General features: G+C 40.5%; 2 protein-coding genes and 3 non-coding genes across 5 annotated transcripts; 3 read left to right on the forward strand and 2 right to left on the reverse strand.

The window, feature by feature from the left end:
• The first annotated feature begins 576 nt into the window (after positions 1-576).
• LOC128381426 (cerebellar degeneration-related protein 2-like) lies at positions 577-10,353 on the forward strand. The gene is made up of 6 exons (XM_053341438.1): positions 577-785; positions 7,500-7,612; positions 8,316-8,464; positions 8,555-8,719; positions 8,844-9,051; positions 9,551-10,353. The coding sequence occupies exons 1-6, from the start codon at positions 707-709 to the stop codon at positions 10,325-10,327; spliced, it is 1,491 nt and encodes a 496-aa protein (XP_053197413.1). The 5' UTR covers positions 577-706; the 3' UTR covers positions 10,328-10,353.
• A 3,121-nt stretch (positions 10,354-13,474) lies between these two features.
• Positions 13,475-13,547, forward strand: trnar-ucg (transfer RNA arginine (anticodon UCG)). Its single transcript has one exon. It is a non-coding gene; the product is annotated as a tRNA-Arg (tRNA).
• A 362-nt stretch (positions 13,548-13,909) lies between these two features.
• trnam-cau (transfer RNA methionine (anticodon CAU)) lies at positions 13,910-13,981 on the forward strand. Its single transcript has one exon. It is a non-coding gene; the product is annotated as a tRNA-Met (tRNA).
• A 232-nt stretch (positions 13,982-14,213) lies between these two features.
• Positions 14,214-15,920, reverse strand: mrpl58 (mitochondrial ribosomal protein L58). The gene is made up of 6 exons (XM_053340875.1): positions 15,753-15,920; positions 15,317-15,341; positions 15,159-15,218; positions 14,869-14,951; positions 14,438-14,607; positions 14,214-14,339 (listed from the first exon to the last, which is right to left on the reverse strand). The coding sequence occupies exons 1-6, from the start codon at positions 15,918-15,920 to the stop codon at positions 14,255-14,257; spliced, it is 591 nt and encodes a 196-aa protein (XP_053196850.1). The 3' UTR covers positions 14,214-14,254.
• A 184-nt stretch (positions 15,921-16,104) lies between these two features.
• On the reverse strand, positions 16,105-16,176 carry trnaq-cug (transfer RNA glutamine (anticodon CUG)). Its single transcript has one exon. It is a non-coding gene; the product is annotated as a tRNA-Gln (tRNA).
• Between the last annotated feature and the right edge of the window lie 80 nt (positions 16,177-16,256).

Here is a 16,256-nt window from a genome sequence, read left to right on the forward strand (position 1 = left end):
TATATGTGGATCAGGGTGATCCAATCCAATATTGCTTTGGAAAAACGGCACAAAAGTCAAATAGATTACCTGATCCTAGATAGCAAAACATGGGATTTCCAAAAGCTGGATCATTCTGATCCTGATTAAAGTGAGCCCAAGTCAAATACTGTAGCCTACATGAGATAATGCAATGTTTAGGGGCTATCTGAAATAGAAGCTTTCGGAGTAATCTAAGATATTCTGCTGTTATTTTGAACACAAGAGCCTTTTCATCTCATGGGTCTAAATCACTTCTGTGATGTCATCTCCTCGCGTGGGGAAATCTAGAGGGCGCACTTTACCGAAAACCAGACAAAAGTGGAAACAAAACAGTGTCATTGTATACGAGCAGCACGTGAAGGCATCGTGAGTGTGTAGCTGAAAACAGGGAGAAAGGAAGTGCCCTTATTGCAACATCTTTGCCACGTCTCTGCAGCAGAAGCGGGTCTGGGGGTTAGGATGGACCGGTGTTGGGCGGTAGTGGGATGAGAGGAGAGAAGTGGGAGTGACCGAGGAAACACAGACGAGAGGAAGGAAATAGGAAACACGTAGAGCCACAGCACTGTGCGTAGCTCCGGCTGGCAGTCTTGTCTTCTTCTGGAGGATCCTGCTGGAGGAGGTCTATTGTTCACACAGAGGGGGTTGTTCCCTGCTGTTTCCCGGGTGCAGAGGGAGGGGATCCCCCATGCTTAGCTCAGGGAGAATGGAGGAATTCGTGACCGAAGAGGAAGAACCGTGGTACGACCAGCAGGACCTGGAGCAGGGTAAGACATCATCCTCCCTGCCTGCCTGCCTGCAGCATCCACTCTGTCAGCTGCTGGCACCAGCACCGGCCGGTCAGCTGGTACACACTTAACAAAGGCTCTCTGTCGTGTAACGAGGACACCGAGATGTCAGACAGAGCTATTTGCTCCATTTCTGATCAATCAGTGAAACATTGATATGATTTCTAATGTAGGGACAGACTGTGCTTTCTTTGACAACAATGCATTGAAATGATGCCAAACAGGCCCTTTGCTTTGCTGGGAATTATCAGCATCAGATAACTGAGATAGATCCTTAGTAAGTAGGCTGTAATTCAATTAAATGAAACGTATGAGTAAAATGCATAATTTCCAAGATTTTCATAATTTTATAAGACATCAACTACACATTAAGAAAGGCTTAGGACTCATTATTTGGGGACATTTACTCATCATCATTAGAGGCTGACATTAAACCTCAAGACAAAAGATAAGCACTGTAATCAGTGCAGTTAAGAGGATTTGGTATTTGAAGAGACAATCTTGATTCTTTTCTGGATAAAAACAAGTTCAACATTTGTCTCTGGTTTATGGTGAGGCTTTTAAATGTTTTATTCTCACTACATATTTTCGTATTTCGGTGTGTCAAAGCCTTTGAAAGATGCAGCTGTCTAATGTGCTCAAACTTTTGTTCTTTTTTAGTCCCACATATTGACGCCACATCAACTGTTTTGTGTCAATTTTTAATGCATTTTCCCAGTGTGCTGTGCCAGTTAGAACTGCAACCAGCAAGTATTTTCATAGTCAGAATAGTCTGGTCCAATTTCTGCTCCACAAAACCACAGAAAACTGTGAAAAAGGATCCTCATAATTTCCTAGAGCCTACTGTGATGTCGTTGTTTTCTCCGACTGATCATCCAAACTAAAAGATATGAAATCTACTATAATGTTATGACAAGGAAAAGCATCAAATTTTGCATATCTGAGAAGCTTTAAAAAGGTTTCCGAATGTGTTTCGGTGTTGATACAAAATGTTTTTCATCACATTTATGTGATGGCAGATGGACTTGGTATCAGCCAATTTCCATATAGATGAGGACCGGCGTTTTATATTTCCAGTTCAAGAGAACTAATAACATAGTCAGCCACATAGATTTTACAGGTCACACTTTGTATATTGCAATTTATTGAACATTTATCAAGCAATTTACCACCAAATTGAATATGCTACTACATATCCTGCACACAGTATGATATAGAATCCTGAAATTAGTCTGAAAACACATTAAAAAAACATCATAAGTCCTCAGAGATATGCATGGCAATCTTACAATCTCTAACAGTGACTCATTTGCCATTAAAGATAAAGGCTCCTCACTCTTCTTTGCAGCACTTACTCCATTTCCTGTCTCTCTTCGTCTCCCATAGATTTGTCTTCATGCCAAGTAATCATTATGGTACATTTCTGTGTGGTTAAAATGATGCTGACACAGTGATTTTGCTTGACTTAGAAACACACATACGCACAAGGAAGCCAGCATGTGTCTGCCATGATGTAATGAATTTATTAGACAACTTCTTCTCCTTGCTTGAAGCGTCACACACCAGTGGATCCGAGGATATAAATAGATCTTCAGTAGTCGGTGACTTGCTTGCTTTATATTTTCCCGGAGACAGAGAGGAAAAGAAAAAAGAGACGGCAGCTGAGAGGGTAAACATTAATGAAAGACAAAATGGCTGGTGTATTAAGGAGCCGTGTATTTACGTGTGCGTCCATACACAGGCCTCTGTTATTTGATGGAACAGAGAGGATTACCAGACCTCATGCTTCAAAGTGCTGACTCCCTGACCTCATCTTTACTCGTGCGACATTTCTAGATGCCACAAGTCCTTCAGGAAGAGACGCCCCTGTCATTGTATTACCTTGTCGTGCAGGAAGTGCTGGCAGGCTGATGTTTGGCTGGGTCAGGCTGGTCTGAACTCGATGGAAAAAAAGCCTCTCTCTGCAGAGGTTCATTCTAAAAGCATACACAGGCATTTCAGGGAAACATGGAGGAATAAAAATAGTATAAAAAAACACATTTTACTCAAGATAGTACATTTCCGCATCTGCTTTAAGCTGCTTTTTTGGAATCAAGGGCTTAAGTTGCATGATAATTTAATGACAACAGTGTCATTAAAGGGTCTGTGTATAGTTTTTGGCTAGCAGATTATCCCAAATATAAAGTGTCAGTTTCTAGTGTCATTAGGTGGAAATTTTGGCCATGGACCAAACAAGAGATATTCAATTTTTTGAGTTTCTGTATATCTTTTTATAAAGAACTTTATGTTTTTGCTCATAACTCCTGAATTGGAAGCAGCCAGCAGTACATAAAGAACAATGTTTCTTAATTGTTTGTGTTTCCTCTATTTGCATGTATTTTTCTTAATTTGCAGCCTGTTTGCTCATGTCAGCCCCCATAGTTGGTTAAAATCACCAACAATAACTCCACGGTCAATGCAGTCAATACAGATAATAGATAGCAGTTCAGCAAACTCATCAAAAAAAGGGTTGCGCAGTATTTTGGTGGCTTGTAGATTATGTAGAAATATAGATTGAGAGGAGGAGCTCAAACATTTTCTATCACTGTGTTTTTATGTGTATCTAGATCCAGATGTGAGCGAGAAACGTCTGAAACATTCTCTGTATTCAGACATATAAGGATGCATCTTTGTTAGGGCCCATTGTGTGTTAGCCAGAGTCTCCACTGGCTGAAATCCAAGGAGCAAATACATGGTTGCACCAACTGAGATTAGAGGCTTGCTGGCTTGATTTACATCTGATGGGAGAGGCTTCCTCCACTGTTTAAACGCTCCTATTACAGCTTAATAAGTGTTTATGCCAGCCAAGGACTAATATTAAAGAGTGCAGGTCCCGCTACTGACCTAACCATCTTGCTTGGGCATTAAAATTAGTTTTACTACAGAAAAGCACTCTGCTGTAGCACTGAATAATTCATGTTTGGCCACTGCTCATAGAACCTTTACTGTGAAGAAGTCACATCTGCACACTGGAAAAGAGGAACAGGAGAAGTCTTGTTTTCCACATTCCACTGATTCTCATGGGTGATATGCACCTACCAGAACAGCCCTGCCTGTGGAAGAGATCACGACGTATACTATGTACATAAATGTGTATACATCTCAACATATGTTGTTCTGCCTTTAAATGAGACAAATCTACTATCAGGTTATAGTAAAAGAGTTAAAACCTGATCTAGCTTTTGTGTTTACTGCATGAAAATTGCAGAAAAACACTCCCAACTGGTTGTAAGTGGTCAGCTGGAGCATGTGGGAAATGAATTCTTCATACATGATGTGATTATGCTTGAGCACAGAGGTTTGGTCCTGTGTTGATCAAGCCTCAGGCCTATCTAGAGCCTACAGATATTTGCTAAGTTGTTTGCGGCTGCAGTGAGATGTATTGATTGGCTCTCTTCTCCCCTCCCTTTCCCACTTCTTCTCCCACTCTCACTTTGTTTTCCTCCTCCTCTGTTTTTGTCTTGCCACTGAGGCTTTTGGCTGTAGAGCACTCACTTTCTCTGGCAGCCAAACGCGAACCGTCATCTGAATGTGGACACTAACACAGTGTTTGGATTGTCTGGTTTCACTGGTGGTGTTTGGTTTTAGATTTATCAGATTGGCCCAACACTAGACAAGCTTTGAATAGGCTGTTAGACGTCTTCAGTCAAGGCAGCTTCTGTTAATACAGTTTTCTTTTTTGTTTATATGAGAGGAAAACTAGCTGTTTAGCAGCAGACCACAATGTCACTCCATCAGAGTCATTCTCTGGATATACTGAATGCTCTGTTTATTATTATAAAGTGAGTTTCATTAGTTGGTGCTCTTTGTTTTCTTCATTTATTTAGTCATTGTGGCTAACGCTGCTTATGCTAACTACCCATTTCCTCCTCAGCTTTTAAACAAAACTCTTCTTCCAGTGTGTCATAGGATTTTTTCTTGTTAAAAAGAAAAGAAAAAGAAAACAATGTACCTCATTCCAAGTTGCCAACAAATATAAACATGTATTTTTAAACCTGCATTTAGACTCTAGATTTTTGGCCACTTGGCGGCAGAGCAACAAGCTAACTATCCTCAGTTTGTTTCAAACAAAGCTCTTCTTCCAGTATGTCAGAGGACTTTAAAAAGAAAACAATAGGCCACATGCCAAGTTTTCAACAAATATAAACTTGTAAACCTGAATTGATAGAACTTTTGGCCACTTGGGGGCAGCACAATAAGCTTACACATTATTTACAATCTTGAACGTGTTAGCAAACAGTATTGAGTTGGATAAAGGTGTCACTACTGGGGATAGATGCTAATCAGATTTTTTTTTAAAACCAGTGCCAGTGACTGACATCCATGAGAGTAGTGAGACTAACCAGGACAGTAAAGTTGCAGGGTATAAAATAAAAACAATGAGCTGAAAGACGGTAAAATGCTCTGTAGAGCTGGTGGCAACTACAGAGTTGGGTGATAATTCTCCCTGTGGTTGTCACTATGAGTGACTCCTTTCATATACACATAGTCGTCGTGATATTTTTAATTAAAACAAAAAGATTAAAACAGCTTTAACTAGATGTGGGTTGAATTATCTTGACATCTGATGACAGCATATGGAACATTTAGCTTGATTTGTACCTGTTGACTTTCTGTCACCATCTTTCACTAAACAGCCTCAGGCCACAAAGACTACAAAACAGAGTTTTCTTTTTGTTGTTCCCCTTTATTTTCCTTAAACTTCAAGACATGCTACCATTCCTTGGTGCAATATGTGGAAGAGATTATCTTATGATAACGATGAAAATAGATAAGCACATGGACAAGTATAAAAAGTGTGATGAAAAAATAAAAAATAGCAAATGATAAATCTATGACATCTTCACACTATATCAGAGAAAATGCAATTTATTATTGCCTTTTATTCCACCACAGTTATGGAATACCATGTCAAAGGCTGCTCATGTTTTTAGATTCATGCTTTGAGCTGCGGTCTACTCCCAAAGAGCATTTCTAGTGAACTCATTCGAGTAGAGAATCAGGGCTGGGGGGGGGCTCCTCCCTCACTCCAGCGCTAAGGAGGGATCCACGCTGTGGAACCTGAGCTCCTGACACTGGGGCCTCATAGGAATTCATTAAGCTATCAGCACAGAGAGATGTGTGTGAATTAGTCCATATGGGGCTGTTGGCAACCACATGCTTAGCTCACTACTCATTAGTCTAATTGAAGGAAGAGAGAACAAGACTGCCAGGTATGCGTTTCAAAACATGCAGTGACTGCAAAATAGAGCCTGGCCAATATTACATTTTAAGGCAAATGCCAATATAGACATTGGAGAGAAAAAATCTCATCACTATAGATCAATAGTCATTTTTGAAACATAAATAAACTGCTTGCTGCTGCATCTAGAAACAGCATTGTGAGAGTGAAACTACAGAAGTTACAGATCGTAAAACCAACTGTTACAGCACTAAATCAGACAATGATTTGCTGGGTTGGCATAAGGTTACATTATAGGAATCCAATTGCTATCAATGCTGAAGGTAACCCAGGAACCAAACAGGTGTCATTATTGGATTCTGCTGAGACAGTTAAATATTATACAGCCATTTAGCTGAGTGTCTGTGTTATAATACTTGAACATCCTCAGTAAATGTTTGTAAGCTACTGGTTGAGTTCATGATTTCTCTGTTTACTCTATTCAAACATGGCACAGCTGCAGTGATAGGTCAATGTCGCAGTGATACAGGTCAGGAGTTGCAGTAAGGAGTTCATGGCTTGGCATCTGTCGTAGTGATCATGTATTATTAAAGACAGAGCTAGGACTGCATGACAGATGGCTTCATTGGCTGTTCAGTCCCTTGCTTTCTTTCTGAGAGGTTGCAAACCATTTTTTGCTGACTCAGACACGACAATGTAGGCCATAAACACCGCTGACTCAGAGCACAGTCAGAATACAGAATGATGACAGTGACTCATCTTGTTTTGGAGGTGCATTAACAGTCTGCAAGGACAAAGTGTGGTGCTATAAACGTAAAGCTACAGTGAGTGTCAAACATGGTTTTAGTTTAAACTGTAAACGACACGCTTTTATATAACACATTAAATGTACATTTGCCTTCCAACAGGCTCTCTAGATAATGCAAAACCTCCTGAATGGTGAATTTCTGTCCTAATCTCAGAGGAGAGGTGTCTCTCCAAATAATCTTGGCACCAATCTCTGCCCTTCATTTTTAGTCAGGACAGACCTGCAGGGAGATGTGCTGCAGGGAGCAGCACTGTCTCTCTTTCCTCCTGCTCTCCAACATCTATAATTGAACTGGTGGGGTGCAGAGGGAGACGATGTGATGGACCCTTTGATCATTCTGTTCCAGACCCTGTTATAACCTTTCTTAAAATAGAACAATGTGCTCCATTAATCGTGGTAGCGGGTAATCTGAATTGGGCAGCTGCACTATGTCTTCTGTAAGATTAACTTTCCCCTTTCTTTTCTCTCAATCTTTTTTCAATACCATCTGTTATACTTTTTTTTTAATATGTCTGCTTTTTTCCTTTTTCAATCCCTATTTTCCTTCTACATTGTGACCTTCTTCCTCCCTGACTTCATTTGTTGACTTTCTTCCTCTCCTTCTCTCTTTTCCGACTCACAAATTACTTGTTAATTTCTTCCCCCATCTCTCTCTAATTTGTAGACCTTCACTTGGCTGCAGAGTTGGGAAAAACTTTGCTGGAGAGAAACAAGGAGCTGGAGGACTCCCTACAGCAGATGTACATTACTAATGAAGAGCAAGTGCAAGAGATTGAGGTAAGGACAACGGAGTCCTGCCAAAGCTGCCGAGCTAGTCCTGGTCCAGGCAGGTTGGGAACAGAGAGGGACTCTTTTTATTTCACACAATGATGGTCTAACAGCATGTATGTACAAAATGTTGTCCAACCACATATAAAAGTAAATGTCTAAATACCTGTTCCCAATGGTTTGCATTTTTGGACAATCCCTCCTCAAAGACGTTACTCATGTTGCACTGGGTGTGGAGAAGGAAATAAGACTGCTTGAGAGAGAAATTAAATTTCAGCGTTTCTTCTCAGCTCCATGACCCCGTTGCTGTGTGGAGTGGGTGTGCTTGTCGGACTGTTGGTTTCGTAAAGTTACAAAAATGTTGGATGTAGCTACCCCAGTTCTGATGTCGGAAAGATGTGGGGGAATGTGATTTATTGTGTCTCAGAGGCTGTTAGACCACCTAACAAGTACTTAAATTGAAGCACGCCCACACCTTAAATTCCGAACACATTAATCCCACAGGCAAGCCTACTTCACGTTCAGACATGAGAAAGTAGGTAGGATTTGAGTGTGACCTTTCAGAACAGCCACATAAACACTTTTGCTCTTAGGTGTGCTCTAGTGACATTTCATTTCGTACAATCTACTTAATTTCAAGCATAATTCAGCCTTTAATATGGATTTGTATGCTAGGCTGAGTCAACAAGCATGTGTTGTGTTTGTCCTGCAGTACCTTTCGAAACAGCTAGAGGTCCTTCGGGACATGAACGAACAGCATGCCAAAGTCTACGAACAGCTGGATGGGACTGCTAGGGACCTGGAACGCACCAACCACACGTTGGTAAACGACAGCAAGGCCTCACAGCAGAAAATAGAGAGGTGAGATGGGTTAGGAGATTTCTGTTCCTCAAATATGTCACCCTCCTCTTTTCTGTCTTTCCTAAACATTTGCCCTCCCTCCTGGATCAGGTTAACTGGGACCATTGACACTTTGCAGAACCAGGTAGAGGCTCTCTCAGGGCAGGTGGAGCAGCTTCGGTCCATGGAGCAGCTCCGAGTCAAGAGGGAGAAGAGGGAACGACGCAAGACCATCCACTCCTTCCCTTGCTTGAGGGAACTCTGCACAGCACCTAGGTATGATGTAGTCTGTAGAGCAGACAACACTTAAAACATGTATCTACACAATCAATAGCATCATCTATTCTTACAAGGGTTATAAATGTAGGCGTTGCACTGTATATTTGTGTCATTTTGTCAGGTATGAGGATGAGTTTGTGGTGGGCAGGGCTGAGAGCTTTACCGTGGATGTGAAGCGTCAACCTTTTGAGGAGGAGAACCAGCACCTTAGGGAGGCGGTGTCAGCCCTGCGAGCAGCAATCCGGACTGAGAGGGGGCGTAGAGAGGGTGTGGAGAGGGAGTGCAACCTGCTTGTTTCAGAATTCTCCCGCCTGCAGACACGGGTGCAGGTAGGTTCAGTGTGAACAAGATACAAAAATACACTTGTTCATCGGATAATTATATAATGTAAAAGTTAGAGTCTGAACAATATATCAGCTGGCTGGTTAGGGTTATCACAGATGTATCGGTATCGGCATATACTGTATGATGTCCGACATTTGCCGCTTATCTTAATTCAAGTTAAATATATATGTGTTTTTTTAATGTTATTTACAATTACTAAATTCCCAATGAAGTTTGCTGTTTATTGTTATACCTTCAAATCTCATGCTGCCATTACATATCTTTATCACCAGTGTTTGATAACCACATTTGAGGGATCATTGCCAAAAATGTGTTTTTATGTATATATTCTGTGTATATAAAAATGTTGACTGATATATCGATATCAGAATTTTTTACACCCTAAAATTGGCATCAGCCCCAAAATTCCAGTATCAGTTGGGCTCTTGTAAAAATATGTAACTGCACTTTTGAGCTACAAATGTGATTGTTTTCATTTCCCAGGATGCTGAGAGCTGCCAGGCAAGGGTGCGGGAGTTGGAGGTGGAGCTACAGGAGCTGCAACAGCTGCGCCGCGCCCGCACATTCCTCCTGGGCAGCGAGGACGACGGCGTGACTCTTACCCAGACTGTCCTCAATAGCACCCCAGAGACTGACACTTTCCTGGAGGCGGAGGTCGGGGAGACGGGAGGAGGTGTGAGGGAGGAGACCGAGGGTGGAGGTGGTGTGGGAGGGGAGAATCTCCCTGAGTCTAGCCCTGTGAGGAAAAGCTGCAGCGACACGGCGCTCAACGCTATAGTGGCGCGGGACGCGTCCGGCCGCAGGAGAGGCAGCTACGCCCTCCACGCCAACAGTGTGAGGAAGAGAGGCATGTCCATCCTCAGGGAGGTGGATGAGCAGTACCACGCCTTACTGGAGAAATACGAGGAGTTGTTGGGGAAGTGTAGGCGCCACGAGGAGAGCCTTTGTCACGCTGGTGTCCAGACTTCCCGACCCGTCTCCCGAGACCCGTCCATGAAAGACTGTGCCATGGGCTCGACCCCGGCACCTCCTCCTACCCCCACTCAATCTCCCTCCACCCCTGAGGCCATTGAGAGTATCAGCAAGCAGGTGGAAGCGGTAGATAAGCGACTGGGACAGAACACTCCAGAGTACAAAGCTCTTTTTAAGGAGATCTTCTCTCGTATCCAAAAGACCAAGATGGACATTAAAGCTACCAAAGCTGCTAAAGCTAGCAAGCCTGGCAAATCCGGGAAATCTGGCAAATCTAGTAAACAGTAAAGATATTCTGATTGGCTCTAAAGAAGACTGATGTGCTATGTCAGTGTTTAGTGCTTGTGGTTGTGAACAAGGGTTCGGTGAAACATTATTACAGAGGGTGCTATTTGAAAGATTCATTTATAGTCAAATCAGAGTGCACAGTTTTCATCCGGAACCGAAAACTTCCAGCCAGCATACACCAGAATCTGATTTGCATGTAATAAATATTAAAACTCCAAAAAAGCGAAATTCAGTCATACAATATATAAAACACAAAATTGGTTATGAACTAATTCCACTCTTTCATCTACAAATATACTGGCTTCACTGCCTTACTGCTTTAGGGATATACTGTACCACACTAACACAATAAGAGCAATATGCCTCTCATAAGATCCTCACAAGTGCACTAAACATTAAAGCTTCACACTAGAAAACTGCTATCTGACAGGAATATGAGTGGAAACTCTAATATTAACGTGAACTTTTCTCCGTTAAGTTTAATATAATGGACTCTACTAACAGTTTTGTAATGACAGTAAGAAAGACACATACTGATCCTCTCAGGCCACAGTGCTGTCTGTCTCGTACATAAACTCGAGGTGCTAATAATTCAGCTCCCATGATGTGTATCACTATACAAGCTAACGTTATTCAACATATACCTTTTGTGTGGATCTCATTGTAAAGTTCTCTCTGTGTGACCTTATCGCCGCATTTCTAAAGTTTGTGACGCTTGGTGAGAAATTGTTTGACATTTAGGGGAATCCGTTTTTTTCTGCTTTCACTTTCGAGAGTCGAATGAGAAGACTGATGCCACTCTTAAATCTAAGAGTGGCATCGATCTTGTGGTCAAACTATGCGTGAAAGCAAATGCAAGTATTTCTCAAAAATGTGGGGCAATTATTTGTGCTTACATTCACCTTCCATTTCAAGTGCTTAGATGCCAATGGAGATCAAATGAAAAGGGACTGTAACCCAGACTGGAAACTTAACACTGTTACTGTTAATTACTTCAGTTTCCTTATGAAAAGGTGCATCAACTATTAACAGAAGGGAGTGATATCTACAGTATATGATCCACCATTTCATACGCAGTCCAGGTGTTGGTACGTCCATTACTTGCATTTAGAATGTGGACGACAGATGATCCCACTAAATGCTTCAAAAAAGCTGCTGTCATAGAGAAATGTTGCGAAAGACAATCTTGCAGATTGTTGTTTTCATTATTTCCTGGGCATTATGGACACTCATCATATAAAACATCCTGAAGGCTGTGAAGTCAACATGTGTCTCTTGGCCAAGTAATACTTTTTGCTTTCATGCCATTTACAGCATTAGTAGTTTTGTTCATAGGGGAACACTTTCTTGAACAAAACAGGTAAGGAAAAAAGACACAAAAAACAAACATGAGAGAGGCATAACTGTGGTTGTACTGGTCATTATATTAAAACAGCTTGAATATCTATAAAAGCACTTACGTACGGTGCTCCTTTTTAAAGACAATGGTACAGCTGTCAAAACGCTGATGTTACAATGGTGAAGAAAAAGTCTTGAGATTATTATCCTGATAGAATGATAATTATAGCTTGACAGACACACTGTATAGTAGACCTGTAACCAAGTAACCTAGTAAAAGGCTTTAAACCAGGGCTTTGTCTAACACCTAGCAGTCTTACCAAACTATAAAACTAACCTGCAGACATATTGCACCTTTTTCACAATATACAATACCTATGCCTTTTTTCTGGGTAACCTTAAGCCTATGTATAAACCTTTGTTATAATGAATGTTATTCCAGATAATATTTTATATCTGATTCTTCTGGTCAAGTTGAAAACGTAACCTCACTCGAAACCTTTCACCTGTGGCTCAGCTGACACCTGAGGGACCCTACACTCGTGTTTTAGGCCGATGATGTGTTGGTGTGTGCGTGTAGGATGTGAAGGATGGATGATTGCCTGCAAAACGGTACTAAAATCAAGGAGAAATCTTGTTCACCTCTTGATAATTTAAAGGTAAACTAGCCGTTGCAGCGATTAAATCGGACGACTGTGGTGTATAACGTGCATTTTTAGGTAAGTACTTATGCCTTAGAGTGATCCAAGCATATGGATGAAGGGATATGTGTTAGCGTAGATGAAACAATGCCAAACCTGAGCCTTTTATTATACTTTAAAGGCTCATGAGGTTTCTGTGCTGCAATGTCTTACCAATTGCACTTGAAAATGTTTGACGCCTCTTTTATTTTTATTATTTTTGCATATTTAGGATAGTTCATATGAAATTGTACCTGTGTATTTATTTGTGTCTTTGTTTATTACTTTTTTTCAGTGCCTATATGTGAATGTTACTAACATACTGTCAAGAATAAACTTATTTAATTTGCATTACTTTATTATACATTTTAAACGTGTGCATTATTAGTTCATTGATGATACTGGCATTCAAGATTAGACTGATTTGGTGTTAGTTCACGTCATTACTGAACTAAGACCTACTTTACCCTGTTAATAAAGCCTTGATACAACGTTTCTTGTGTTTATTGTATTTATTGTATGACATCCTTGTTATCAACTCGGGCAAAACTGCAAAACACATTGTTCTTATTGACAAACTCATAGGACTATATTAATAATAAACATATATAGGAGAAATAATGTTACACGAGCCAAAGAAACTACCATAATAACACCTTATTATTAATATTTGATTCTGGGTGGAAAGTGACATCATGGGAGTAGTGTGGAGGTGTGTCCCACAGGCTCCGCAGGAAAGTCTGGTAAGGTGATCTTTTCAGTTGGGAAAACTCAAAAGTTATTCTATTGGACAAATCTCACCTGCTTGACTTTAAAAGAGAAAGGCCAAATGAAGGCTAACTAAGGTTTAATTGTCTCTCCGGGTGCTTCCCTGAACTCAAATGTTAGCATGAAGGAGCAAAGGCGTTGTTAGCTACCATTCATCACAACACTGTACCGTTTAAAAGTTACTGTACCGTTTAGAATACTGCTTGTATCGTTATGTCGCTTAAATTGTGTCAGCTCGTCTATCGTTAAAGCGTTATATATCTCTATATCTGTTTGTTGTAAATTCCTAGTATACAAAAGATGTTACCTTTGTACTATTAGTTATTATTTGTACGTCACATCGCACCATTATTGTCGATTCGACCGCGTGGCCTAATGGATAAGGCGTCTGACTTCGGATCAGAAGATTGAGGGTTCGAGTCCCTTCGTGGTCGCATTTTGCACCAAATACAAAAAGTGATTCCATACAACTGTGTTTTTAACGTTAAACCACATTTTAATGCCCGTGAAAACTTATATAAGCTTGTCAGATAACCGCTAATACGTGATACGATGCAGCGACATTAACGTTAAAGCTAACTTTAGCAGTCTGTAACGGTATGCCAATTGCTAGGCTAGTCAACGTTATGTGTGTGTTACGGAAATAGCCACTCGTTTACAGAAACAACAGTAGATACGTGTGATTTCGGTGTAATAAGTGTTAATAGTAATTAATCCATCACACAATATTCAAAACAAGACAATGACCACGACATGTTTAACTTTATATAGGCCACTAGTCCTCTTACTTAATATGAGCAGAGTGGCGCAGCGGAAGCGTGCTGGGCCCATAACCCAGAGGTCGATGGATCGAAACCATCCTCTGCTAACCTTTTCATATTTTACCATCTGACAAATAATTCGTATTCTAATATTGCTATCTTTACGCAGTTACATTGATTAGTGGCATTTCCCCTTCAATTAACCGTTATTGCTTTTTTCAGTCATTCTCTCAAAATAAGGTAACAAGTGGGAGCAAGTTAAAATATTCTGTGATATCGATTTTACTGGAATAGACAGATAATTAAGGAGAAAGAAACACTGGACACTGGATGTTATATTAAATTATACATTTTATTAAATCATTGACAAAACAATCACATTAATCAAAATCCACTCGTCTGCTCTGCTTGGTCACTGAATGAATCTTCTTCTGTTTGAGTCGCTCCTTGTTCCTCTTCTCTAACCTGCACAACATTTTTCACATTGGAGACACGTGTTAGCCACATTTTAGATGGAAGTAAAGGAGAAGAGAAACAATGAACTCTATACTACTAGGTAATACCTGCTTTCCCTGAGGGCTATATCTTCTTCTGTGGGCTCATATGGCTTCTCACTGGCCTCAGCGATAATGGTGGAGATCTTCTGTATACAGTCACTTAAGTTTCTGTGCTGGCTCCTGCTCAGCTCTGAGGTCACCAGCAACTCCCCTGCCTTGGTAATGCGGTTTTTGTTCTGTGGCACAAAGCAGAAAATTAATTTTGTCTGTTAGTGGTGACTGGACCAACAGCCCCAGAGCTAAGAGACACAAAATGCATCAAATAGTAATTGCACAGCTTTCCTAAAGATAAAAAATGAATTATCTTTAATTGACTTTTAATTGAGAACCATGTTATTTTTCCACATATTTATTATTTTTGTTTTGTTTACAGGTGATGCAAGTACAACTTTCTATTCAGGCAATTTCCTGAAGCCACCGTTTTTGAAAACAATAACCTTTTCGAGGATTTTCTGTTTAACATCTTCTGGGATCCAGTCAGCTGTTTGCACGTGGAATCGGACCTCTGCTTTTGTGTTGACTGTGGATGGAGACAGAGGCAGAGAAAGTCAGAAGAGTGGATAAAATAGCAAAACTACAGAGTATTTGAACATCAATGAGGCCTTGTGTAACACAGATACAACAGATTCAAGATGTTGTACAAGTTGACTTGATTACATGTTTATGGCATTTATGAAATAATGTATCAAGGAGCCTTTTTAAAAATAGTAAGTTAAACTTTAATAACCTTTATTGACGTGCTGACCACCAGGGCCGCTGCTTCTGCTGTAAGATACTCTCAGACGGTCTAAAAGCCAGGAGAAAAAGACATATGTTATTAAAAAAATACAAGATGATAATTAAAATGTTTTCTCTGCTTTATTAAATATATGTTTGTATATTTACCCACTGGAATGTGCACTTCAGTGTCCTGAAAAAGTCCAAATAAACTGTTGATTGTACTGTGAAAAACACCCTGAGACAATTATACATTACATTTATGTTCCATTAATTTTAATTTATTGATTTGATCTCATCTTTATCCCCAGTCACTTACATTGTACGTGTGTAATGAATGGATCTAATGCTCAGTATGAACAGCTAAACACTGCACAGATCAGATTCATCACATCATGGGGATTTCATGGTATTGTTCACATCATTCATTCACTTCATCCACATTATCTGTGCTGTGCTGTGTACTGAGAATGGACCTTTTAAAATGCGAATTTGTGATGTAAAATAATAAAATATGGCACTAGCGATTATACTGTCTGTATGACAGCTCGGCTTGTCATTGATTTTACAGCAAGCCAAACAAACAGTTTCAGAGGACTCTAACCTGTGTGGTGTCTGTCCCTCGGGTCCCGTAACCAGCAGTCGGCTGTAAAGTGTTGTTTATGTCTCTCATTGCAACATCCCGTAGTTTTACATGCTGAGGAATCACGCTTAATCCTGCATTAAGGTTACAACTAAGTAAATAACAACGTCGTGCTATGTGTGCCGCCATGTTAGACTGACGTAGTTACCGGCCAGTGAGCAAACACTGCACGTAATGTAGCTACTGCTAAGCGGCTCGTACGTTCAATGGACTACGTAATCTTAATTACAGGAGTGTTTTACCGTACTTGCGTACGGTAAATTGTTACAATAGTATACTCTAAATTTACTGCAGTATAAGAAAAATAACCCACAGGTTCCACCGAGATTTGAACTCGGATCGCTGGATTCAGAGTCCAGAGTGCTAACCATTACACCATGGAACCATGTTTACCCAGAAAGGAAATTGGGTTTATCAACATAACTAAGTGATATGTACACATCGCTTTGTTATTAAAGTGTGTTG

The sequence above is a fragment of the Scomber japonicus genome, chromosome 20 (assembly GCF_027409825.1).
Source record: "Scomber japonicus isolate fScoJap1 chromosome 20, fScoJap1.pri, whole genome shotgun sequence".
Classification (NCBI taxonomy): domain Eukaryota; kingdom Metazoa; phylum Chordata; class Actinopteri; order Scombriformes; family Scombridae; genus Scomber; species Scomber japonicus.